This window comes from Oncorhynchus mykiss, chromosome 16 (genome assembly GCF_057628025.1).
Source record: "Oncorhynchus mykiss isolate SJ-2025 chromosome 16, ASM5762802v1, whole genome shotgun sequence".
Lineage (NCBI taxonomy): Eukaryota > Metazoa > Chordata > Actinopteri > Salmoniformes > Salmonidae > Oncorhynchus > Oncorhynchus mykiss.
Genome location: NC_143037.1, coordinates 47,378,103 through 47,402,597, shown reverse-complemented (window position 1 = coordinate 47,402,597; position 24,495 = coordinate 47,378,103). Strand labels below are relative to the sequence as shown.

At 50.5% G+C, this 24,495-nt stretch overlaps 1 protein-coding gene across 1 annotated transcript in view; it reads left to right on the top strand.

Annotated features, from left to right (window-relative positions):
* Positions 1–24,495, top strand: part of LOC110491069 (plexin-A2) — a 334,343-nt gene that overhangs the window by 254,384 nt on the left and 55,464 nt on the right. Inside the window, exons 16-20 of the mRNA XM_036947019.2 lie at positions 892–1,059; positions 2,611–2,704; positions 21,841–22,080; positions 22,341–22,484; positions 23,117–23,351. Of these exons, the coding sequence (XP_036802914.1) occupies positions 892–1,059; positions 2,611–2,704; positions 21,841–22,080; positions 22,341–22,484; positions 23,117–23,351 (881 nt within the window). The remainder of the gene's footprint in view (positions 1–891; positions 1,060–2,610; positions 2,705–21,840; positions 22,081–22,340; positions 22,485–23,116; positions 23,352–24,495) is intronic.

Below are 24,495 nucleotides of genomic sequence, written 5' to 3'. Positions count from 1 at the left end.
CCTCCTTACACTGACTAGTTCATTTGTGGTAGTTTATTACATCCTGTATGAGTCTCTTCCTGATCTCTCCTCCCGTGGAAGACAGAGAAGTTAGAAGAAAGAAATTCCATTTGTAATGTTTTCAAAACTTCCGTCATAATAAATATATGTAAATTGTGCTGTTACCCAGTGGTCTCTCTCTCTCTCTTTTTCATCTAAGTGAGAGCCCCCTAGGGGCATCTCTCCTTCTCTTCCAGTCAGAAACGTCTGCAATTCTTAATAAGGTTTTGATGACCCACTGCATCAAACCTCTCTAATAATAGCCTCCAGACAACCTTATGCTCCCCTGCCTGGGAGTTGTCCCCTTTTCAGTTACCTTTACTGTTTTTATTTAATCTGCTCTCTCTTGCTTTGTTTTCATCTCTCTTTCTCTCTCGCTCTCTCTCTCTCTTTCTTTCTCTCTCTCTTTTTCTCTCTCTCACTCTCTGTCTTTCTGTATATCTAGCTTTCTCTCCCGCCCTACCTGTCTCCTTCATGCTCTCCATCTTTCTCCCTACCCCTCTCTCTCTCCACCCCTCCCTCTCCTCTCTCTCCCCCTCTCCCTCTCTTTTCGACTATCTATTTAAAGCAGTGCAGCGGAAGGGAAGGGCGTAGGTCTCATTGTAACGCTGTAAGAATGAGAAGTCATGGCAGCTCTAATGAGATCCGGGCTAATTGTTCTCCACTGTGATTCTGACCGTGGCGAGAGAGGAGAGAAGGGTGGGGGGTGGGGGGGGCTAATGAACAGGGCTAGTTTCAGGGGGGTGGACAGGTAGGGCAAGGATCCATAGAGAGGGATAGAGAAAGGTGAAGAGGAGATGCAGACATTGACTGTATGTTGGCGGATGTGTGTGTGGGTGTGTGTGTGTGCAGGAGGACCATGACGGAGATCGTGTGTTACTCGGCCCCCTCCCTGACTGGGGTGGGTTCGGTGCAGATCAGCGTGAGCGTGGACCGGGCCCAGGTCAAGGAGAGTCTGAGTTTCGACTACATCGAGGACCCCACCGTCCAGCGCATCGAGCCAGAGTGGAGCATCGCCAGGTAACGTCAACACCGACGCTCCTCGATATCAGCATCAGGAACTGGACCCTCTCTTCTCCCTAGTCCTTCATAGAAGCCACCATCAAACTAACCCCACCAGCACTGCTAGTTAACAGCAGGAGTTGGCTTGGGTGAGTCAGTGTTAGATAGTGCAGAGCTGTAGTCAAGACAAAAGACCAAACGTGCCGGTGGTAGGGATCGCTTCGCTGCAGCATCTCCCAGGCAGACAGGATTTGTAATTAAAGAGAGGGATGATGAGGGCTAAGTGAGAGTGAGAGAGAGAGAGAGACTGCGAACATGTGGCAGAGGCGTGAGTGTGGAGCAGATGGCCGCCGAGATGGAGTTGAGTCCGGAAGAGAAGACAGAGCAGCGTGTCTTCCATCACTCTCTCCGCTGAGAGACCGGGAGAAGAGGGGAGGGGCACCGCATTGTTTCGTCAAAACCTATTCTGTCTTTTCTGAAGCGTGAGCCGCACCCCATGCCTTCTCTCAGGCCTGGGGATCAAACGGGCTGCCAGGGTGCAGTCCACATAAACACAACCCAGGAATGCGTGGCTGAGATCAACAGGAAGGGAGGAGATAGAAGCGCTTTATGCATTAGACAACACACAAGTATGTTTTACCTGGCCCACACCCTGTTACACCCTAGCTTCACTCCTCCTTGTATTCCTGATTGGATGGATCGGTTAGGGGCTGCGTGCTCATTGGGCGTTTTGTTCTGTGGACCTCAGATGAACTCTTGTTTTACCACTGAGATCCGCTAGACTGTAGGTGATGAAACTGCAGCAGCACCACGCACACAAAGATTCTGGTGACTCTTTGACTTTCTGTCTAGGTGATGCTCATCTAGTGCTCCCAGCAGCCCTGGCTAGCCTGGTCACGAATATAACCCCCAGTGCTTCAGCTCAGCCGCAGTAACAGTCCCGATCACGATAACAGTCCTACCAGTAGAGAGAAGACCCCTGCACCTGTCCTGACCGTCTGTGTTGTTTAGGTCAGCACAGGCTTTTTTGTGTGTTGTCTATTATCTGTTCGAGCCACGTACCTACGACCGCTGCATACTAACTAGCGACCACGGCTAGCTAAAAGCCTTCGGTGGTTGAAAGACGAGCAACGTACCTATGACCGCTGCATACTAACTAGCGACCACGGCTAGCTAAAAGCCTTCGGTGGTTGAAAGACGAGCAACGTACCTACGACCGCTGCATACTAACTAGCGACCACGGCTAGCTAAAAGCCTTCGGTGGTTGAAAGACGAGCAACGCCGCTGTGTTTGATTACAGTTCTAGTGAAGTCAGTTAAAAGCATCTTTAATCATTTATTTACCTCAAAAGCCCTATTATCTTCTGAAAACGCCTTGTCAAAGAACAAGTTAGTTTGAAGATTTTTTATTTATCTGAGGTTGTGCAGGGAAGGAAGTTTTGCAGAGAAGGTCTTGTTGTTGGCTGGTGTGTTTGTTTGTAAAACTTCTCTCTCTCTCTCTCTCTTTGTGTGTGTGTGTGTGTGCGTGTGTGCGTGCGTGCGTGTGTGCGTGCGTGTGTGTGTGAAACAGCGGCCACACTCCTCTGATGGTGACAGGAACTCACCTGGATGTTGTGCAGGAGCCCAGGATGCGCGTCAAGTACGGCGGCCGCGAGTCTGTTAACGTGAGTAGTAACACGCACACACACACACATACACTAGGCCAGACGATGCTGGGGATGAGTAGTACAACACACTCTCTTGGTCTCGACGATGTTGGGAATATAAAGTCTTGTCCTGCTAACTCCCAACTTCCACTACTTCCTACAACCTCCCCATGACCCATGTCTCACATCTCCCTTAACTCTAACTAGCCTCCTTAAATAAGGGAGTAGTTGGAGAGTGGTTCACATGCAGTATTTAATTAGACCGTTTTGTCACTGCCAGGCTCCCGTCACCATGGCCAGTCAGTCAGGGCCTCAGCTATACACAGTCCGGCTCTACTGTACGCTAACCTGCTCTACCCCACTTAGACGTGTTGTCTATTCAGAGGATTCAGCCTGAATGTTAAGTCTCACACAGGGAGTTTTCTGGAATCTTGAGTGTGGGGGGGGTGTTGGAGGGGTTGGGGGGCTGAAAGGTTGGAACTTAGTGGGGTGGAGGGGCTAAGCAGGATGGAGGGCTTGGAAGGCTGGGGGGAGACCGGGGGGGGCTGGTCCGTTCCTAATGGCTTCCATTAGAAGATGAAGTGCTGTCAGAAGACTTTGGTCAGCATAAAGGGCCCTTCTCTGTATAATCAGGGGCAGGCGGGCGGGACGGGGGAATCGTTACAAATTGCATTTACTCTCCATTCCTGGGGGTCCATGTTTAATTAAGGGATTTTTCCACCGCTACGGTCGGTGGGTAGGGGTGAAGGTTGGGGAGGGCAAAGGGGTGGGGGGGGGGAGAGGTAGTGCGGAACAAGTGCTTCATGCCAGGAAATACTGTCAATCATAAAGACATATTGTATACGTACACACACACTGTAGTCAGATGCCTACTGCACTCACTCACACACGGGCAGGCACACACACTCTATGACCGTGCCCTGAAGTTTTCTTCTTTGACTGAAACGGCCTCTACGTGACTGATATACCACTTCACCAGAACACTGCTCTGTGCGTCTCAGAGAATCTTTTTAGAGAACATTTGAACAGATTTTCTCCAAGGTAGTGTCTCTTTACCTTCTGCATTCACAACCCTCCCCCCCCCCCCCCAGCAGGACAGACTGTTCTGCACTAAAGTGGTTCTGAGGGGTCCTGAGGTTTCTTCATGATTGCTCCAGTAGCCTACATCAAAACTGTAACCTAGTCCTTTGTTCTAGTACATGTGTCCATGTACGGACACAGTTACCCCATCAGACCCTTTTATACAAAGAAACACAGCCATTTTGGGTCTGACGACAGACAGTCTCGCTGCTTTATTCACACAAAGAGAGAACTGGGTCAGATCAGAAAGAATTCTTGGAAACCTCTGAGCTGAAATAGGATTTGACTTGTGTGTGGGTGCTGTCTGGTGCGTCAGTCAGGAGCAGGCAGAAAGCTTTGAGAGCTCTGCGGCTTTCTCCTTTAAAGTGCAGTCTCACCCCCCCCCCCCCCCCCCCCACACACACACACTTACACACCTACCGAGCTCCTCTTTGATTCCCTCGCTCCAGAAGAGGGGAAGGGAAGAAGCCGCCATGTGAATTTTTGTTAACTGCTGAGGTTACAATTACGTATCTCTTCATCCCTTCCTTTCGTATTTGTCGCGGGGGGAAAGGCAGAAAGCCGTGCAATCAGGGCCCAGCCGAGAAAGGGCCTGTCATGTCAGCCTTCGAAGTGTCACTTGCCTTCCACTAAATTGCCTCTCTCGTCTCCCTTCTTCCATCCTTCCCTCTCGTAACCTGCACACGATTCTTCACAAAGGAGAAGGCACAGAAAGGGAGACACTTTTCTTTGACACGCTCTGTACCTGTCACTGGTTCACAATTGAAACATTAATCATTGTCCCTGATTAAAGCTAAAAGGTGTATTTTTCCCCTCACAGACCCACCCTCCCATTTCCTCCAAGAGAATTTCACATGCCACATTTTACCCCCATTAAGAAGTCTGCCTGGCTGATGTGATGTCATCATGAGATAGATAGAGGTTATGTCCCAAATGGCACCCTATTCCCTACATGGTGCACTACTTTCAACCAGAGCCCAATGGCACTGGTCAAACGTAGTGTGTTTACATAGGGGGATAGGGTTGCATTTGGGACAGAGACAGACTGTCAGAAGTGGAAGCGATCAACAGCAATTTGAGCTGATCAGAGAGAGAGAGAGAGAGAGAGCGCCCTACTCTTCACTAGGTCTATAAAGCAGCACAGCACTTACAGTCCTTATGCAATCAGACCTTTCTCTTTAGAGTATTGTCCTACTAGGAAACTGTATAAAAGACCTCACCCCAAGAGACATACAATGAACACTCAGATAGACTGATGTGATGAGCAGATGCATAGAAGGAATAGATGGTGAGACTCCACTATAGATACATCTTGCTCCCTCTCTCTACCTCAAGCTAAAGGCGTGGTTAATAAGACAGGCTTTCCTCCTCTGTCTCTCTTCACCGTCTTCCAGTCTTCTGCACCATCCCTCTCCTCCTCTCTAAACTCTACATCCATCCCTCTCCTCCTCTCTAAACTCTACATCCACGCCTCTCCTCCTCTCTAAACTCTACATCCATCCCTCTCCTCCTCTCTAAACTCTACATCCATCCCTCTCCTCCTCTCTAAACTCTCCATCCATCCCTCTCCTCCTCTCTAAACTCTACATCCATCCCTCTCCTCCTCTATAAACTCTCCATACATCCCTCTCCTCCTCTCTAAACTCTACATCCATCCCTCTCCTCCTCTCTAAACTCTCCATCCATCCCTCCCCTCCTCTCTAAACTCTACAGCCATCCCTCCCCTCCTCTCTAAACTCTCCATCCTCCCTCCCCTCCTCTCTAAACTCTACATCCATCCCTCCCCTCCTCTCTCCAGTCTCCATCCATCCCTCCCCTCCTCTCTACAGTCTCCATCCATCCCTCACCTCCTCTCTAAACTCTCCATCCATCATTCCCCTCCTCTCTAAACTCTCCATCCATCCCTCCCCTCCTCTCTAAACTCTTCATCCATCCCTCCCCTCCTCTCTCCAGTCTCCATCCATCCCTCTCCTCCTCTCTAAACTCTCCATCCATCCCTCCCCTCCTCTCTAAACTCTACATCCATCCCTCCCCTCCTCTCTCCAGTCTCCATCCATCCCTCCCCTCCTCTCTAAACTCTACATCCATCCCTCCCCTCCTCTCTCCAGTCTCCATCCATCCCTCCCCTCCTCTCTAAACTCTTCATCCATCCCTCCCCTCCTCTCAACTCTCCATCCATCCCTCCCCTTCTCTCTAAACTCTACATCCATCCCTCCCCTCCTCTCTCCAGTCTCCATCCATCCCTCCCCTCCTCTCTAAACTCTTCATCCATCCCTCCCCTCCTCTCAACTCTCCATCCATCCCTCCCCTTCTCTCTAAACTCTACATCCATCCCTCCCCTCCTCTCTAAACTCTACATCCATCCCTCCTCTCCTCTCTAAACTCTTCATCCATCCGTCCCCTCCTCTCTCCAGTCTCCACCCATCCCTCCCCTCCTCTCTCCAGTCTCCATCCATCCCTCCCCTCCTCTCTGAACTCTACATCCATCCCTCCCCTCCTCTCTAAACTCTCCATCCATCCCTACCCTTCTCTCTAAACTCTACATCCATCCCTCCCCTCCTCTCTAAACTCTACATCCATCCCTCCCCTCCTCTCTCCAGTCTCCATCCATCCCTCCCCTCCTCTCTAAACTCTACATCCATCCCTCCCATCCTCTCTCCAGTCTCCATCCATCCCTCCCCTCCTCTCTAAACTCTACATCCATCCCTCCCCTCCTCTCTAAACTCTCCATCCATCCCTCCCCTTCTCTCTAAACTCTACATCCATCCCTCTCCTCCTCTCTAAACTCTACATCCATCCCTCCCCTCCTCTCTCCAGTCTCCATCCATCCCTCCCCTCCTCTCTAAACTCTACATCCATCCCTCCCCTCCTCTCTAAACTCTACATCCATCCCTCCCCTCCTCTCTAAACTCTCCATCCCTCCCCTCCTCTCCAGTCTCCATCCATCCCTCCCCTCCTCTCTAAACTCTACATCCATCCCTCCCCTCCTCTCCAGTCTCCATCCATCCCTCCCCTCCTCTCTAAACTCTACATCTATCCCTCCCCTCCTCTCTCCAGTCTCCATCCATCCCTCCCCTCCTCTCTAAACTCTACATCCATCCCTCCCCTCCTCTCTAAACTCTACATCCACCCCTCCCCTCCTCTCTAAACTCTCCATCCATCCCTCCCCTTATCTCTAAACTCTACATCCATCCCTCTCCTCCTCTCTAAACTCTACATCCATCCCTCTCCTCCTCTCTAAACTCTACATCCATCCCTCCCCTCCTCTCTAAACTCTCCATCCATCCCTCCCCTCCTCTCTAAACTCTACATCCATCCCTCCCCTTCTCTCTAAACTCTACATCCATCCCTCCCCTCCTCTCTAAACTCTCCATCCACCCCCCCCTCCTCTCTAAACTCTCCATCCATCCCTCCCCTCCTCTCTAAACTCTCCATCCATCCCTACCCTTCTCTCTAAACTCTACATCCATCCCTCCCCTCCTCTCTAAACTCTACATCCATCCCTCCTCTCCTCTCTAAACTCTTCATCCATCCGTCCCCTCCTCTCTCCAGTCTCCACCCATCCCTCCCCTCCTCTCTCCAGTCTCCATCCATCCCTCCCCTCCTCTCTAAACTCTACATCCATCCCTCCCCTCCTCTCTAAACTCTCCATCCATCCCTACCCTTCTCTCTAAACTCTACATCCATCCCTCCCCTCCTCTCTAAACTCTACATCCATCCCTCCCCTCCTCTCTAAACTCTACATCCATCCCTCCCCTCCTCTCTCCAGTCTCCATCCATCCCTCCCCTCCTCTCTAAACTCTACATCCATCCCTCCCCTCCTCTCTAAACTCTACATCTATCCCTCCCCTCCTCTCTCCAGTCTCCATCCATCCCTCCCCTCCTCTCTAAACTCTACATCCATCCCTCCCCTCCTCTCTAAACTCTACATCCACCCCTCCCCTCCTCTCTAAACTCTCAATCCATCCCTCCCCTTATCTCTAAACTCTACATCCATCCCTCTCCTCCTCTCTAAACTCTACATCCATCCCTCCCCTCCTCTCTCCAGTCTCCATCCATCCCTCCCCTCCTCTCTAAACTCTACATCCATCCCTCCCCTCCTCTCTAAACTCTACATCCATCCCTCCCCTCCTCTCTAAACTCTCCATCCATCCCTCCCCTCCTCTCCAGTCTCCATCCATCCCTCCCCTCCTCTCTAAACTCTACATCCATCCCTCCCCTCCTCTCCAGTCTCCATCCATCCCTCCCCTCCTCTCCAAACTCTACATCTATCCCTCCCCTCCTCTCTCCAGTCTCCATCCATCCCTCCCCTCCTCTCTAAACTCTACATCCATCCCTCCCCTCCTCTCTAAACTCTACATCCACCCCTCCCCTCCTCTCTAAACTCTCCATCCATCCCTCCCCTTATCTCTAAACTCTACATCCATCCCTCTCCTCCTCTCTAAACTCTACATCCATCCCTCTCCTCCTCTCTAAACTCTACATCCATCCCTCCCCTCCTCTCTAAACTCTCCATCCATCCCTCCCCTCCTCTCTAAACTCTACATCCATCCCTCCCCTTCTCTCTAAACTCTACATCCATCCCTCCCCTCCTCTCTAAACTCTCCATCCACCCCCCCCCTCCTCTCTAAACTCTCCATCCATCCCTCCCCTCCTCTCTAAACTCTCCATCCATCCCTACCCTTCTCTCTAAACTCTACATCCATCCCTCCCCTCCTCTCTAAACTCTACATCCATCCCTCCTCTCCTCTCTAAACTCTTCATCCATCCGTCCCCTCCTCTCTCCAGTCTCCACCCATCCCTCCCCTCCTCTCTCCAGTCTCCATCCATCCCTCCCCTCCTCTCTAAACTCTACATCCATCCCTCCCCTCCTCTCTAAACTCTCCATCCATCCCTACCCTTCTCTCTAAACTCTACATCCATCCCTCCCCTCCTCTCTAAACTCTACATCCATCCCTCCCCTCCTCTCTAAACTCTACATCCATCCCTCCCCTCCTCTCTCCAGTATATCTATCCCTCCCCTCCTCTCTAAACTCTACATCCATCCCTCCCCTCCTCTAAACTCTAACATCTATCCCTCCCCTCCTCTCTCCAGTCTCCATCCATCCCTCCCCTCCTCTCTAAACTCTACATCCATCCCTCCCCTCCTCGGTCTCACATCCACCCCCTCCCCTCCTCTTAAACTCTCCATCCATCCCTCCCCTTATCTCTAAACTGACATTTTCAATCCCTCTCCTCCCTCTCTAAACTCTACATCCATCCCTCCCCTTCTCTCTAAACTCTACATCCATCCCTCCCCTCCTCTCTAAACTCTCCATCCATCCCCCCCCTCCTCTCTAAACTCTCCATCCATCCCTCCCCTCCTCTCTAAACTCTCCATCCATCCCTACCCTTCTCTCTAAACTCTACATCCATCCCTCCCCTCCTCTCTAAACTCTACATCCATCCCTCCTCTCCTCTCTAAACTCTTCATCCATCCGTCCCCTCCTCTCTCCAGTCTCCACCCATCCCTCCCCTCCTCTCTCCAGTCTCCATCCATCCCTCCCCTCCTCTCTAAACTCTACATCCATCCCTCCCCTCCTCTCTAAACTCTCCATCCATCCCTACCCTTCTCTCTAAGTCTCACACTCCATCCCTCCCCTCCTCTCTAAACTCTACATCCATCCCTCCCCTCCTCTAAACTCTACATCCATCCCTCCCTCCTCTCTCCAGTCTCCATCTCATCCCTCCCCTCCTCTAAACTCTACATCCATCCCTCCCCTCCTCTCCAGTCTCCATCCATCCCTCTCCTCCTCTCTAAACTCTACATCCATCCTTCCCCTCCTCTCTCAAACTCTCCATCCATCCCTACCCTTCTCTCTAAACTCTGACATCCATCCCTCCCCTCCTCTCTAAACTCTGACATCCATCCCTCCCTCTCTCTAAACTCTACATCCATCCCTCCCCTCCTCTCTCCCTCCAGTCTCATCTCATCCCCTCCCCTCCTCTTAGAGTCTTACATCCATCCCTCCCCTCCAGTCTCATCTCATCCCTCTCCTCCTCTCTAAACTCTACATCCATCCCCTCCCCTCCTCTCTCTAAACTCTACATCCATCCCTCCCCTTCTCTCTAAACTTACATCCATCCCTCCCCTCCTCAAACTCTCCATCCATCCCCCCCTCCTCTCTCTAAACTCTCCATCCATCCCTCCCCTCCTCTCTAAACTCTCCTCATCCATCCCTACCCTTCTCTCTAAACTCTACATCCATCCCTCCCCTCCTCTCTCCAGTCTCCATCCATCCCTCCCCTCCTCTCTAAACTCTACATCCATCCCTCCCCTCCTCAAACTCTCACTCCCTCCCTCCCCTCCTCTCTCTCTTACATCCATCCCTCCCCTCCTCTCTCCAGTTCTCATCCATCCCTCCCCTCCTCTCTACAGTCTCATCCATCCCTCACCTTCTCTCTAAACTCTCCATCCATCATTCCCCTCCTCAAACTCTCCATCCATCCTCCTCCCCTCCTCAAACTCTTCATCCATCCCTCCCCTCCTCTCTCCAGTCTCCATCCATCCCTCTCCCTCCTCTTAAACTCTCCATCCATCCCTCCCCTCCTCAAACTCTACATCCATCCCTCCCCTCCTCTCTCCAGTCTCCATCCATCCCTCCCCTCCTCTCTAAACTCTACATCCATCCCTCCCCTCCTCTCTCCAGTCTCATCTCATCCCTCCCCTCCTCTCTAAACTCTTCATCCATCCCTCCCCTCCTCTCAACTCTCCATCCATCCCTCCCCTTCTCTCTAAACTCTTACATCCATCCCTCCCCTCCTCTCTCCAGTCTCCATCCATCCCTCCCCTCCTCTCTAAACTCTTCATCCATCCCTCCCCTCCTCTCAACTCTCCATCCATCCCTCCCCTTCTCTCTAAACTCTACATCCATCCCTCCCCTCCTCTCTAAACTCTACATCCATCCCTCCTCTCCTCTCTAAACTCTTCATCCATCCGTCCCCTCCTCTCTCCAGTCTCCACCCATCCCTCCCCTCCTCTCTCCAGTCTCCATCCATCCCTCCCCTCCTCTCTGAACTCTACATCCATCCCTCCCCTCCTCTCTAAACTCTCCATCCATCCCTACCCTTCTCTCTAAACTCTACATCCATCCCTCCCCTCCTCTCTAAACTCTTACATCCATCCCTCCCCTCCTCTCTCCAGTCTCCATCCATCCCTCCCCTCCTCTCTAAACTTACATCCATCCCTCCCATCCTCTCTCCAGTCTCCATCCATCCCTCCCCTCCTCTAAACTCTACATCCATCCCTCCCCTCCTCAAGTTTCCTCATCCATCCCTCCCCTTCTCTCTAAACTCTACATCCATCCCTCTCCTCCTCTCTAAACTCTACATCCATCCCTCCCCTCCTCTCTCCATGTTCATCCATCCCTCCCCTCCCTCTAAACTCTACATCCATCCCTCCCCTCCTCTCTAAACTCTACATCCATCCCTCCCCTCCTCTCTAAACTCTCCATCCCTCCCCTCCTCTCCAGTCTCCATCCATCCCTCCCCTCCTCTCTAAACTCTACATCCATCCCTCCCCTCCTCTCCAGGCTCCATCCATCCCTCCCCTCCTCTCTAAACTCTCCATCCATCCCTACCCTTCTCTCTAAACTCTACATCCATCCCTCCCCTCCTCTCTAAACTCTACATCCATCCCTCCCCTCCTCTCTCCAGTCTCCATCCATCCCTCCCCTCCTCTCTAAACTCTACATCCATCCCCTCCCATCCTCTCTCCAGTCTCCATCCACTCCCTCCCCTCCTCTCTAAACTCTACATCCATCCCTCCCCCTCCTCTCTAAACTCTCCATCCATCCCTCCCCTTCTCTGTCTCCTCACATCCATCCCTCTCCTCCTCTCTAAGTCTCACACTCATTCCTCCCCTCCTCTCTCCAGTTCTCTCATCCATCCCTCCCCTCCTCAAACTCTACATCCATCCCTCCCCTCCTCTCTAAACTCTACATCCATCCCTCCCCTCCTCAAACTCTCCATCCCTCCCCTCCTCTCCAGTCTCCATCCATCCCTCCCCTCCTCTCTAAGTCTCTACATCCATCCCTCCCCTCCTCTCCAGTCTCCATCCATCCCTCCCTCCCCTCCTCTTGGCACCTTGCCACATTTATCCCTCCCCTCCTCTCTCCAGTCTCCATCCATCCCTCCCCTCCTCTCTAAACTCTACATCCATCCCTCCCCTCCTCTCTAAACTTACATCCACCCCTCCCCTCCTCTCTAAACTCTCCATCCATCCCTCCCCTTATCTCTAAACTCTACATCCATCCCTCTCCTCCTCTCTAAACTCTACATCCATCCCTCTCCTCCTCTCTAAACTCTACATCCATCCCTCCCCTCCTCTCTAAACTCTCCATCCATCCCTCCCCTCCTCTCTAAACTCTACATCCATCCCTCCCCTTCTCTCTAAACTCTACATCCATCCCTCCCCTCCTCAAACTCTCATCCACCCCCCCTCCTCTCTAAACTCTCCATCCATCCCTCCCCTCCTCTCTAAACTCTCCATCCATCCCTACCCTTCTCTCTAAACTTACATCCATCCCTCCCCTCCTCTCTAAACTCTACATCCATCCCTCCTCTCCTCTCTAACTCTTCATCCATCCGTCCCCTCCTCTCTCCAGTCTCCACCCATCCCTCCTCCCTTCCCTCCCTCCAGTCTCCATCCTCATCCCTCCCCTCCTCTCTCAAACTCTACATCCATCCCTCCCCTCCTCTAAACTCTCCATCCATCCCTACCCTTCTCTCTAAACTCTACATCCATCCCTCCCCTCCTCTCTAAACTCTACATCCATCCCTCCCCTCCTCTCTAAACTCTACATCCATCCCTCCCCCTCCCTCCAGTCTCCATCCATCCCTCCCCTCCTCTCTAAACTCTACATCCATCCCTCCCCTCCTCTCTAAACTCTACATCTATCCCCTCCCCTCCTCTCTCCAGTCTCCATCCATCCCTCCCCTCCTCTCTAAACTCTACATCCATCCCTCCCCTCCTCAAACTCTACATCCACCCCTCCCCTCCTCTCTAAACTCTCAATCCATCCCTCCCCTTATCTCTAAACTCTACATCCATCCCTCTCCTCCTCTCTAAACTCTACATCCATCCCTCCCCTCCTCTCTCCAGTCTCCATCCATCCCTCCCCTCCTCTCTAAACTCTACATCCATCCCTCCCCTCCTCTCTAAACTCTACATCCATCCCTCCTCCCCTCCTCTCTAAACTCTCCATCCATCCCTCCCCTCCTCTCCAGTCTCCATCCATCCCTCCCCTCCTCTTAAACTCTACATCCATCCCTCCCCTCCTCTCCAGTCTCCATCCATCCCTCCCCTCCTCTCTAAACTCTACATCTATCCCTCCCCTCCTCTCTCCAGTCTCCATCCATCCCTCCCCTCCTCTCTAAACTCTACATCCATCCCTCCCCTCCTCTCTAAACTCTACATCCACCCCTCCCCTCCCTCAAACTCTCCATCCATCCCTCCCCTTATCTCTAAACTCTACATCCATCCCTCTCCTCCTCCTCTCTAAACTCTACATCCATCCCTCTCCTCCTCTCTAAACTCTACATCCATCCCTCCCCTCCTCTCTAAACTCTCCATCCATCCCTCCCCTCCTCTCTAAGTCTCACATTCATCCCTCCCCTTCTCTCAAACTCTACATCCATCCCTCCCCTCCTCTCTAAACTCTCCATCCACCCCCCCCCTCCTCTCTAAACTCTCCATCCATCCCTCCCCTCCTCAAACTCTCCATCCATCCCTACCCTTCTCTCTAAACTCTACATCCATCCCTCCCCCCTCCTCCACTCTTACATCCATCCCTCCTCTCCTCTAAACTCTTCATCCATCCGTCCCCTCCTCTCTCCAGTCTCCACCCATCCCTCCCCTCCCTCCAGTCTCCATCCATCCCTCCCCTCCTCTCTAAACTCTACATCCATCCCTCCCCTCCTCTCTAAACTCTCCATCCATCCCTACCCTTCTCGCTAAACTCTACATCCATCCCTCCCCTCCTCTCTAAACTCTACATCCATCCCTCCCTCCTCTCTAAACTCTACATCCATCCCTCCCCTCCTCTCTCCAGTCTCCATCCATCCCTCCCCTCCTCTCTAAACTCTACATCCATCCCTCCCCTCCTCTAAACTCTACATCTATCCCTCCCCTCCTCTCTCCAGTCTCCATCCATCCCTCCCCTCCTCTCTAAACTCTACATCCATCCCTCCCCTCCTCTCTAACTATCTACCTCCTCCCTCCTCAAACTCTCCATCCATCCCTCCCCTTATCTCTAAACTCTACATCGATCCCTCTCCTCCTCTAAACTTACATCCATCCCTCCCCTTCTCTCTAAACTCTACATCCATCCCTCCCCTCCTCTCTAAACTCTCCATCCATCCCCCCCCCCTCCTCCTCAGTCTCCATCCATCCCTCCCCTCCTCTCTAAACTCTCCATCCATCCCTACCCTTCTCTCTAAACTCTACATCCATCCCTCCCCTCCTCTCTCAAACTCTACATCCATCCCTCCCCTCCCTCTCTCCAGTCTCCATCCATCCCTCCCCTCCTCAAACTCTACATCCATCCCTCCCCTCCTCTCCAGTCTCCATCCATCCCTTCCTCCTCTCTAAACTCTACATCCTCATCCTTCCCCTCCTCTCTAAACTCTCCATCCATCCCTACCCTTCTCTCTAAACTCTACATCCATCCCTCCCCTCCTCTCTAAACTCTACATCCATCCCTCCCCTCCTCTAAACTCTACATCCATCCCTCCCCTCCTCTCTCCAGTCTCCTCATCCCACCCCCTCCCCTCCTCTCTAAACTCTACATCCATCCCTCCCCTCCAGTCTCCATCCATCCCTCTCCTCCTCTCTAAACTCTACATCCATCCCTCCCCTCCTCTCTAAACTCTACATCCATCCCTCCCCTTCTCTCTAAACTCTACATCCATCCCTCCCCTCCTCTCTCTAAACTCTCCATCCATCCCCCCCTCCTCTCTAAACTCTCCATCCATCCCTCCCCTCCTCTCTAAACTCTCCATCCATCCCTACCCTTCTCTCTTAAACTCTACATCCATCCCTCCCCTCCCTCCAGTCTCCATCCATCCCTCCCCTCCTCTCTTACATCCATCCCTCCCCTCCTCTCTAAACTCTCCATCCATCCCTACCCTTCTCTCTTAAACTCTACATCCATCCCTCCCCTCCTCTCTAAACTCTACATTCATCCCTCCCCTCCTCTCTCCAGTCTCCATCCATCCCTCCCCTCCTCTAAACTCTCAACACCCCCTCCCCCTCCCTCAAACTCTACATCCACCCCTCCCCTCCTATTCATACTCTAAACTCTCTTCTTCTCTTTCATTCATACTCTAAACTCTCACCTTTTCTTTATTCATTCTCTAAACTCTCTTCTTTTCTTTTATTCATACTCTAAACTTCTTCTTTTCTTTCATTCATACTCTAAACTCTCTTCTTTTCTTCTCTATATCTATCCCCAACAAAAAACCACACTAATAATAATAATCTCTCTCATATATCACCCACAACCACAAACCCACCCACCCCAACCACCAACACCAACCAACCACCACAACAACCCCAACACCAAACACACACCCCCAACCACCCAACAACAACCCCACAACCCACACCACCAACACAACCCCAACCACCCACCACCAACCCACACCCCAACACCCCAACCAACCCACCAAACCACACCACCCAACCACCACAACCCAACACCCACCACCAAACACACCCCAACCACACCACAACACCCACACCCACAACCACCAACACAACCCAACACCACCCAACCAACCCCACAACCCAACCACAACACCCAACCACACACCACAACAACCCACACCACCACCCACCACAACAAACCCACACCCACACCACACAAACAACCCAACCACCACACCAACACACACCCAACCCACAACAAACACCCAACCACCCAACCCACACACCTACACCACACCACACCACACAACCCCAACCACCACACACAACCACACCCACAACCAACCACCACACACCCCCACACCACCCAACCACCCACACAACCCAACCACCCAACCACAACCACACCAACCCACACCCACACAACCCACACCACCAAACCCACACACCACACCCACACACCCACACCCACCACAAACCACCTAACCACCCACCACCCACAACCCACACAACCCAACCACACTCCACCACCTACACTCACACCCAACCCCACCCACCACAACCAACCACCTCCCACCCCTCCCAAACACTACAACCATCCCACCCACTCAAACTCCCTCCAACCACACCCCCACCCACTACCCACCTCCTCCCTCTAAACTCTCCATCCATCCCTACCTTCTCTCTAAACTCTACATCCATCCCTCCCTCCTCTCTCCACTCCATCCATCCCTCCCCTCCTCTCTAAACTCTACATCCATCCTCCCTCCTCTCTAAACTCTCCATCCATCCCTCCCCTCCTCTCTAAACTCTACATCCATCCATCCCCTCCTCTCTCCATCTCCATCCCCTCCCCTCCTCTCTAAACTCTCCATCCACCCCCCCTCCTCTCTAAACTCTCCATCCATCCCTCCCCTCCTCTCTAAACTCTCCATCCATCCCTACCCTTCTCTCTAAACTCTACATCCATCCCTCCCCTCCTCTCTAAACTCTACATCCATCCCTCCCCTCCTCTCTAAACTCTAAATCCATCCCTCCCCTCCTCTCTCCAGTCTCCATCCATCCCTCCCCTCCTCTCTAAACTCTACATCCATCCCTCCCCTCCTCTCCAGTCTCCATCCATCCCTCCCCTCCTCTCTAAACTCTACATCCATCCCTCTCCTCCTCTCTAAACTCTACATCCATCCCTCCCCTTCTCTCTCCAGTCTCCATCCATCCCTCCCCTCCTCTCTAAACTCTACATCCATCCCTCCCCTCCTCTCTCCAGTCTCCATCCATCCCTCTCCTCCTCTCTAAACTCTCCATCCATCCCTCTCCTCCTCTCTAAACTCTCCATCCATCCCTCTTCTCCTCTCTAAACTCTCCATCCATCCCTCTCCTCCTCTCTAAACTCTCCATCCATCCCTCCCCTCCTCTCCAAACTCTCCATCCATCCCTCCCCTCCTCTCCAAACTCTCCATCCATCCCTCCCCTCCTCTCTAAACTCTACATCCATCCCCCCTTCTCTCTCCAGTCTCCATCCATCCCTCCCCTCCACTCGAAACTCTCCATCATCCCTCCTCTCTAAACTCTGAATGTTCTACTCTCCTGGCCACCTTCCCAATACACGGTTATATTGACTGTGGAACAACGCAGGGCATTATTCATCGCTAGGCTACACTAACAGCCTGGTCGCCCAGTGGATATTTCACAGCACCGTCCACTCTCATTTAGTATGAGATGATTTTTCACCTGTTCAGTATGGCACAGCTGCAATGTGTACATTCAGCACCATCACAACCTCCAGGTTGTACAAAACATTTCATCAGCTGCTGTCGTTCGTCTTGTTCCACGGCCGTCAGATGTGACTAATATGAGAGAGCTACTGCCAGCATTACCAGCTGGTGAAAACAAACAGGACATTGAAAGAAGTGGATGAAGTGTAGGAGTGATATCACTCATGGGCAAGAATATTGCTCACATAACCTTTGACCCTTGGCCTTTACAGAGCTGTCTCCTCTCTCCTACTCATGACCCCTGGAGCCTATTTCCTCCTGTCCTCCCGTCCCTCCTCTACTGCCTCCCTCTCACCAAGTCAGAGACCTGGCGTGTGGTGCATGGGCTGAGTGGGCTGCTGCAGACTGCAGTAGATTCTCTTATAATGGATTCAGCCAGAGGGCCAGACTATTAACGTTACAGCTGCTGCTGTACAACGCGCCTCTCCATCACCATCCAGTGCCAGTCAGGGCAAAAATAATAGGAGGCAAGATTCCAATTATTTTATAGCTGTTGACCTGGAGCACCTGTATACTGGATAAGGAAAGGGATGAAGACTAAGGACAGATAGCTAAGACTGTACAGTATTTGGGGAAAAGGCATGTTTCATAATGGATCTGATTGCATTGAATTGAAATGTGTCTGGTTGGAGTAGTACATGAATTTTTTCCAAGCTGGTGGTTGACAGAATAACTATTCCTACAGTGGAATAATTGACAGCGTATGATATCCCTGCCCGGCGTGGGACTCAGATGCCACTATTTCCCCCTTCACTACCCTGATCACTTACCATATGCACTGAGTGTACAAAACATTAAGGACACCTGCTCTTTCCATGACACAGACTGACCAGGTGAATCCAGGCGAAAGCTACGATCCCTTATTGATGTCACTTCAATTAGTGAATGGGAGAAGATGGGTTAAATAAGGATGTTTAAACCTTGAGACAAAGGATTGTGTGTGTCTGCCATTCACAGGCTGAATGGGCAAAACAGAAAGATTGAAGTGCCTTTCGAATGGGGTATGGTAGTAGGTGCCGGGAGGTGCGCAACTCAATGTTAGGAAGGTGTTCTTAATGTTTTGTAGACTCAGTGTAGCAGCACCAAGCTCAGTGACATATCCAGACTGTGACCTCTTTAGATCAACACACTCCGAAGAAAGGATTCAGGAAGGGGGGGAAAAGAAGGAACAATTGAGTCCCCTCACCCTCACACGCACATAGAGTGTGTGTTGAACACATGCAGCATCCATCCATCCAGCCACTCCAGCTCTGAACAGATGGTAGCGGGAGCCATAGTAGTTGACTTGCATATACATTGCTGTTCTGTTCCAACCAAGACAGAGACAGACAGGCAGGAAGGGAAAGATGCTGTGGTAGCATATGTGCCTGTCTGTATCACGTCACTGTTTATAGCATGGAAATAACAGCGACATGGAACTTTTGTTAGATGGTCTCTGAAATGATTCGACGTGGCTCTATTTTGGCTGGCGTTACGCCAGCCCAATTGTCAAACCCACACTCGTTTGCATTTTCTACCTGTTAAAGCCGGCGCACTTCTTATTTCAATCCTTAGCGCCAGGATCAGTCATTTACCTGTCTTGTGCTGAGGTGGGAAGGGTGCCGATGTCTGAGGTGTGTCCTTAAAAACGTGCGCCAAAGTGCCAATTTCAGAATGCGCTGGTGGGCATATTTAAGACCAACCGAAAGCTGTTTTTAAAGGTAACGCAGTTGGTTATGGCTTAACAACGGAAGCGCAGCCTTTCCAGCTGTGACGCACAGTGCCCATATGCACATGGAACAAGAGACTTTTTGTGCCGTAAACCTCGTATTTAGAAACATTTTTCAAAAACATGTTTTTTTTTTCTCATTTCGTTTCATTTGATTAAAAACCATTGTTTTTGTTGTCCTGCCCAATGCATTCGCTAAGCAGTCAATACTATCAATAAAGGGTTTAGCTCGTGAAACCGGTTTGAATTTTGTTTTTTATCACCAAAACTTTATTCAAAGGTCAAGTTTGGCAGCAGCAAAACAGTGAATCTACATCCCCTTTTCATCTATGTAGGCTATTACATTATTTTAGCCAGCTGCCGTTATTACAGTGGATGTGAGTAAAAACCTCTTCATGTAGGCTATATGGACATCATGGAACGAGAGATGAGGTAATCCGATGACACTCACATTGCGAAACATTTTACTTCCTCTAACAATTGCCTGTTTTCCGTTTCATTTGATTAAAAAACAAGTCCGTATAGGCGACCCTTACCCTATTACAGAGAAAGCTGGTTCAACAGCAATGTGTCTGCTGTCTTTCTCATCGTGGCCATGCATTAGCCAAGTAGCCTATCCACAAATCGTTTCTAGATGTCTACTCCTGAGGTTTATGCACCATTCACAATTCACGTGGGCCTACTGTATCAGCGGGGCATACTCCTTTCGGCTTTTCAACGAGCGCCTCTTGTTCGGTTATCAAAGACGTGCTCCTTCAATCGTATTTCAATTATTCAGTCCTAAAATGCAGTATCAATGGTAGGCAAAGGCTACATCTTGGTTATTGAGAGTGCGCCTCACGCGTTCAATACCATCTAGTCTTTTTATATTTGATGAGAAGTGCGATGCGTAAAGGCCTATACCCGGTGAAGCGTTTATGACGATGTTGACTGACAACACTCCAAACGCATTGAACAACCACTGCATGTTTGTTTTCCCTTCCTCTGTTGCCATCACTCGTTACCGGGCCCCAAGCCGAATTGGAGTTGACGACAACGACAATAACCGACAGAACTTTAGACAAACCCATTGCGCCTTGATTTTCGGATGAGTGGCCACCGCCCTCGTTTCACCTGCAACTTGTTTATTCATCAAAATCCAGCCCTTTCGCGCCACCGCCAGCTACTGCGCTAATAACGGCTGTGGAGATATGCACAAATATGTCTGACACACACAGGGACCGAGAGCTCTACCGCCGGCGCTTAGATTTACCACTGAGTTTAGGTTTGTTCAAATAGAGCCCTCAGAAAATCTAGCTAATTAAATACTTATTTGCAGGAATCTTTCAAGTGAATAAGTACATACATTCACAAACAGCTTTTGATAATCATAGCCAGCGCAAGATCAGACTCCACTATACAGTATGTATTTCCCACTGTATTTTCTCTATAACTCTCATCTAAGCTTTCTCTGTAACATACAGTATAATGGGATTACAGTAGTAGATGCTTGGAGAAAGTGTGTCAGCAGTGCAACAGAGTTGTATCTGTTTTTAAAAGGGCTTAGCCTCTCTCTCTCTCTCTCTCTCTCTCTCTCTCTCTCTCTCTCTCTCTCTCTCTCTCTCTCTCCCTCCCTCTCTTTCGTATTCCAGTTCTCACTAACATGCAAACTCCATTTTCGATGTCACTACACTACAGGAGTCGCATGGGAGCATTTAGGCCTCGTGGTTAGCTCAGTTTCTTCTCCGGGAGCAGAGCTGCCTCCCTGCTGAACCCAACCCAATGCTCCACAGACCTCCAGCAGCACCAGTCCAAAGACTATGTTACCATGCAACTAGCTACTTGATAATGCAGCCTCGTATGCCTTCCTGCACGGAGAAAGACCATTGTACGCTGTACTCTGTCGTTGTCTTCTGTAGTTCCACCTCAAAGAGCATGGCTTGAGTAGCTAAGACAATTCCCCCTGCTGCACACTTAGGCTGTGCACTGCCTTAGAAAAGACTGTGTCTGCATTGCTTAGGTTTTTCTTCCTGCCAAATGCAATAGATGGTGGGACCAAGTTTGTACGAGATGAGTTCTTATCGATCGCTGGTCCCCCCCCCCGGCTCTAGACTAGAGCAGAGGACAACAGGTAAGAGGCATGGTACTTTGCTGGCGCTGTGAAGCTTTAAAGATATTTAGCTCTAATTAAGTTTCTCCTCTGAGAGAGAGAGAGAGAGAGTGGGGGGTGGGGAGGGGGGTAAAAGGCTCCCAGCAGCAGGAGTGCAGCACAGTAATCAATCAGGTTCCTCTACTGTTAGTGATAGTGCTGTAGGTCCTACCCTCGTTCCCTCACAGGGAAAATGGCCACTCCTGGGCATACAGACAGGGAGGAGTGTTATTCACCTCAACCTGCCAGACAAGGATCTGTGACCAGTAGAGTGGGGGATATCCCCAGTGCCCCCAATGTCCTGTGTCAGGGAATGATTGCCGACGGACACACTTCATCATCTCACTTTTCTCAGTTTTAGGTTGCCTCAGCACCACTGGAGGAGAGATCTGAAAAGTAGCGTGCTTGGTGTCGATATTATCAGCCTCAAGCTCTTAGCTCTGCCAGTGTGTGCTGTTGTATGAAGGGTAGCATTCAATTAACAGCGGATTTTGGCATGGTATTACAGCAGGTGGTTGTTGGGCTACATGTTATGAATCTACTCTTTCGGCTTTTGGGATGAAAAGAGTAGAGGCAGACAGATGAACTGTGCTGAACTGTCTCAGCTCATCCCGCTTGACTTGCTCTCGTCTCACGTCTCATATTGGAAAGCTTCGGTTATTAGAGCAGGATGGCTGGCTAGGGTGGATTGGTGGCCTGTTTCAGTCTTTTGGCGCATGAAGCATCTCAGAAGCTAATGTCTCTCTTTCCCTCCCTCTCTCCCCCTCCCCGTCTAAGGTGTGTAAGGTTCTGAACACCACCAGTATGAATTGCTTTGCTCCATCCCTGGTGGCAGAGTACCGTCCAGGCCTGGACACGGTCAAACACGCTGATGAGTTTGGGTTCATCTTCAACAACGTCCAGACTCTGCTAGTCTATAACAAAACCATCTTCCTCTACTACCCCAACCCATACTTTGAACCTCTCAGCACCAATGGAGTTCTGGAACAGAAGCCCGGATCACCCATCATTCTCAAGGTACGGCAGAAGGGCGTGGGATTGTCATCAGTCAATCAATCAAAAATTATCCATAAAAGTATTTTTAAAGGGCCTAGATTTTAGAAACCAAAAGAGGGTTTGGGGGACTTAACAGCTACCATTAAACTGCAGTCATGCCTGAGGTATAAACATCTTAGTATGACAATGTGTTCTACGTTATAACTGTATCATAACTGCTGTATCATAACAAACAAGACATTATTTTAAGATGACTTGAGGTTTCAATAATCCCCCCACAGGGCAGAAACCTGGTGCCTCATGCCTCAGGGGGGGTGAAGCTCAACTACACTGTGTTGATCGGGGAGACCCCCTGCTCTGTCACCGTGTCTGAGACCCAGCTGCTGTGTGAGCCCCCTAACCTCACAGGCCAGTACAAAGTCATGGTACGTCAGTCATGTCTGTGCAAACACACGCGGGCGCTCTGACACAAACACACAGCGGTTCGCACACACACACCCTCTTCCTGTCTCTCTGTGTGTCGGAGTGTCTACGTAGTTTCATTTCCGTTAACGTTTGACCTGTGGACTCCATTATTCTGGCACGTTCGTGGTTGTTCTTTCAGGTCAAAGAGAGGGCAGTGTTACTGGGCTCTAGCCGTGAAAACGTTGAGTTAGAATCCACCGCAATTATTTCTGCCAGTCTGCTCACTTAAAGTTCTGGAAGTCCCCAGAACTTCACTCTTCACTGTCCTCGATGACGGGGTGTGTTGGTGTGTCTGTGCGTGTGTGTGTGTGTCTATGCACACTGTATCTGTGCGCTGGATGGGTTTATTTAACTGAATCTAATGTGTGTGCGTGCATGCCTGTGTGTGTGTGTGTTTGAATGCGTGTGTTTGAATGCGTGTGTTTCTCTGTGTTTGAATGTGTGTGTTTCTCTGTGTTTGAATGTGTGTGTTTCTCTGTGTTTGAATGTGTGTGTTTCTCTCTGTGTGTGTGTTTGAATGCGTGTGTTTCTCTGTGTTTGAATGCGTGTGTTTCTCTATGTTTGAATGCGTGTGTGTGTGTGTGATATTCAGGTGCAGGTGGGTGGTCTCCATGTGTCTCCAGGGTCAGTAAACATCCTGTCAGACAGCCTGCTCACCCTCCCCGCCATCGTCAGCATTGCCGCCGGCGGAGGCCTCCTCCTCATCATCGTCATCCTCGTCCTCATCGCGTACAAACGCAAGTCGCGGGAGAATGACCTCACCCTGAAGCGCCTGCAGATGCAGATGGACAACCTGGAGTCCCGGGTCGCCCTGGAGTGCAAGGAAGGTGGGTAACACATTATTTAGACAGTCCATCTGCAGATGCTCTACGGACTAGCAGGAGGCCGTCAGTGCCATTGATATGCATCAATGAGTTTATTCAACAAATCAACCATAGACTATTAGTTGCAACTCTCACAAACTATCGTATCGACTACAGAAGGGTCGGTGGAGCCCAGAGACAGCAAAGTAATGCGATTACATTGGAAACTGAAATCAAAATGTCTGTGACGAGTACGACAATTATGTTTGGTCCTCTTCTGCTCTACAGAGCCGTTTCTGAGACACTTTGATTGCGGTCTCCTAGAAGGGCTAATGACTGAGCCATGCAGGCTGAGTTCACGGGTTAAATGACGACAGTGAGAGTGCATTGACTCACATGAAAGACACAAATGGGTATTTCCGCGTAGTAAGTCAATTACTGGTGCTGTGTGCTGCATAGCGTAATATAAGGTATTGTGAATCAGGGGTCAGTGAGTCAGGTTTTGTCTGGCACACAGTCGCTGCCACTTTAGTTTGCTCTGTGTGTGTGACCCCGATCGTGGCACACTAGATGCACATGGTGCTTGTCTATTGTTCACACACACTGACTCGTTCACTTACACACACACACACACACACATACACACACACACACACACAAACACACTGATAAACACAACGTTTTCCTGTGAACAGATCTGGAACGGCGTATCATCTTTATTTCATGCTGGCATTTTCTGTATCACGGACACACAGGAAGCATTGTGTGTGTGTGTGTGTGTGTGTGTGTGAGGCATGGCATGTGTGTTCTGGTCTGTGTGTGTTTGCACAGAGTTTGTTGTAAAGGCATGGCCTCATTTAAAATTGTAAAGGCGGGCTTAGTTAAAGCCTGATAAATCTGTGTTAGTGCTGAACTCTAATGTCCTACAAACACGCACGCAAACACACCCACACACACACACACGCGCGCCCATGCACACAGAAAAAGGAGGGTTCCTCAAGGGTTCTTTGGGAAGGTGATGGATACTGACCCAAATAACCCTTTGAGCCCTTCAATGGTTCTTTGCAGTTAAAAAAATATTCTTTCCTCTTTTAGTGATAACTAAAATGTAGTGCCGGTGGGTCATTCTAATATTTTGGGACGTGGTTTTCTCACAGCTCTTTTAGTG